At 26.7% G+C, this 1,347-nt stretch overlaps 1 protein-coding gene across 1 annotated transcript in view; it reads left to right on the top strand.

Moving 5' to 3' along the window:
- Positions 1-1,347, top strand: part of LOC107637901 (transcription factor MYB113-like) — a 4,691-nt gene that overhangs the window by 1,982 nt on the left and 1,362 nt on the right. The window contains exon 2 of the mRNA XM_016341155.2: positions 395-524. Coding sequence (XP_016196641.1) covers positions 395-524 — 130 coding nt within the window. The remainder of the gene's footprint in view (positions 1-394; positions 525-1,347) is intronic.

Here is a 1,347-nt window from a genome sequence, read left to right as displayed (position 1 = left end):
TGGTCTGTTTATTAATATAATAAAAATTAGTTGAAAAAATAAAAAAGACATATAAAAAGAAAAATAATTTATTCATCCGTATTTTTCATATACAAAATAGTAGATATTAAATTAAATAAAGCAACCTTGAATATAATCTCTCTTGCATTATTGTTAAATATTTACGCAGAAGATTCATACTGAGGAACTAAGTGGAGCCTAAACTAAAAAGGAATGCACGGTTATTAATATTTTTATCCGATAAGTGACTGATGATTAAATAGATCACCGTGTTTGAGAACTTTCAAAAATTTGATTAATTTTTACATTAAATAGAAAATATTCAGTAAAATTTCAAGAGATATAATACTTTTTCCATTGATAAAGTCTTGAATGCAAAATTTGTGAATTGAAGGTCTAAACAGGTGCCGAAAGAGCTGCAGACTAAGGTGGCTGAACTACCTTCGTCCTAACATAAAAAGAGGAAATTTTGCAGAGGAAGAAGTGGAGATGATTGTTAAACTCCACAAATTATTGGGAAATAGGTAACTCTTAATTAACACTCTAATCTTTTAATACCATGTTCATTGCAACAAGAAGGACATCAAACTATAGAAATAATTTTGAGTCCCTCACAACTGATTTTCTTTCTAAAATTTATTTCCTAAGAAGAAGTTTAATGAAACTCTCATTTGATCACTGATTGTGGCTCATCTATAAAAAAATATAAAAAAAAACAAGTAACTTTACATCATTGTTTAGCTCATAAATATATAGTGAATATAGACTATAGATATTTTTCTCTTTATATATTTGATTGATTCTACGACAGAATTTTCTAAACTTGAGTTTATTCAAAAACTATTTAACTGTTACTCCAAGATTATATTCCCTTCTTTTTCTTTTTTGACAAAAAAGACTAATTTTAATCTTAAATGTATTGTATTATTTGATTTAAAATTTCCATTAGATAAAAGAATTAAATTATTTTTTTGCAATAATTTTATTTAAAGAGTTAGAAATTATTAAATTAAAAATTATTTTACATTATTTTCTAAACACTCTCCCTCCTTTATTTTATTTTTGTTAACTTAAAAAATCAATCAACATACCTCTTTTTCATTCTCTATTTCTTGGTCCCCCTAACCAGAGGCGGAACCAAAGGGGACCAGCAGGCTGCATGGTTCCCCACAAGGTAAATTACTAGTTTTATACACGTATGCAACTATGGTTCATAACAAAAGAATTCTTGCACTTCAGTTAGTTCTGTATTCATTATTCATGCCAAGAAGGTCTTTGTTCCTCATTTTAACATTTATTTATTTATAACTAATGTTATATCACCAATAAAATTTATTAATTTGGCCA

This window comes from Arachis ipaensis, chromosome B04, assembly GCF_000816755.2.
Source record: "Arachis ipaensis cultivar K30076 chromosome B04, Araip1.1, whole genome shotgun sequence".
In the NCBI taxonomy this organism is placed as follows: Eukaryota; Viridiplantae; Streptophyta; class Magnoliopsida; order Fabales; family Fabaceae; genus Arachis; species Arachis ipaensis.
The sequence above is the reverse complement of the archived record's forward strand: the minus strand, read 5'-3'. Positions and strand labels throughout refer to the sequence as shown.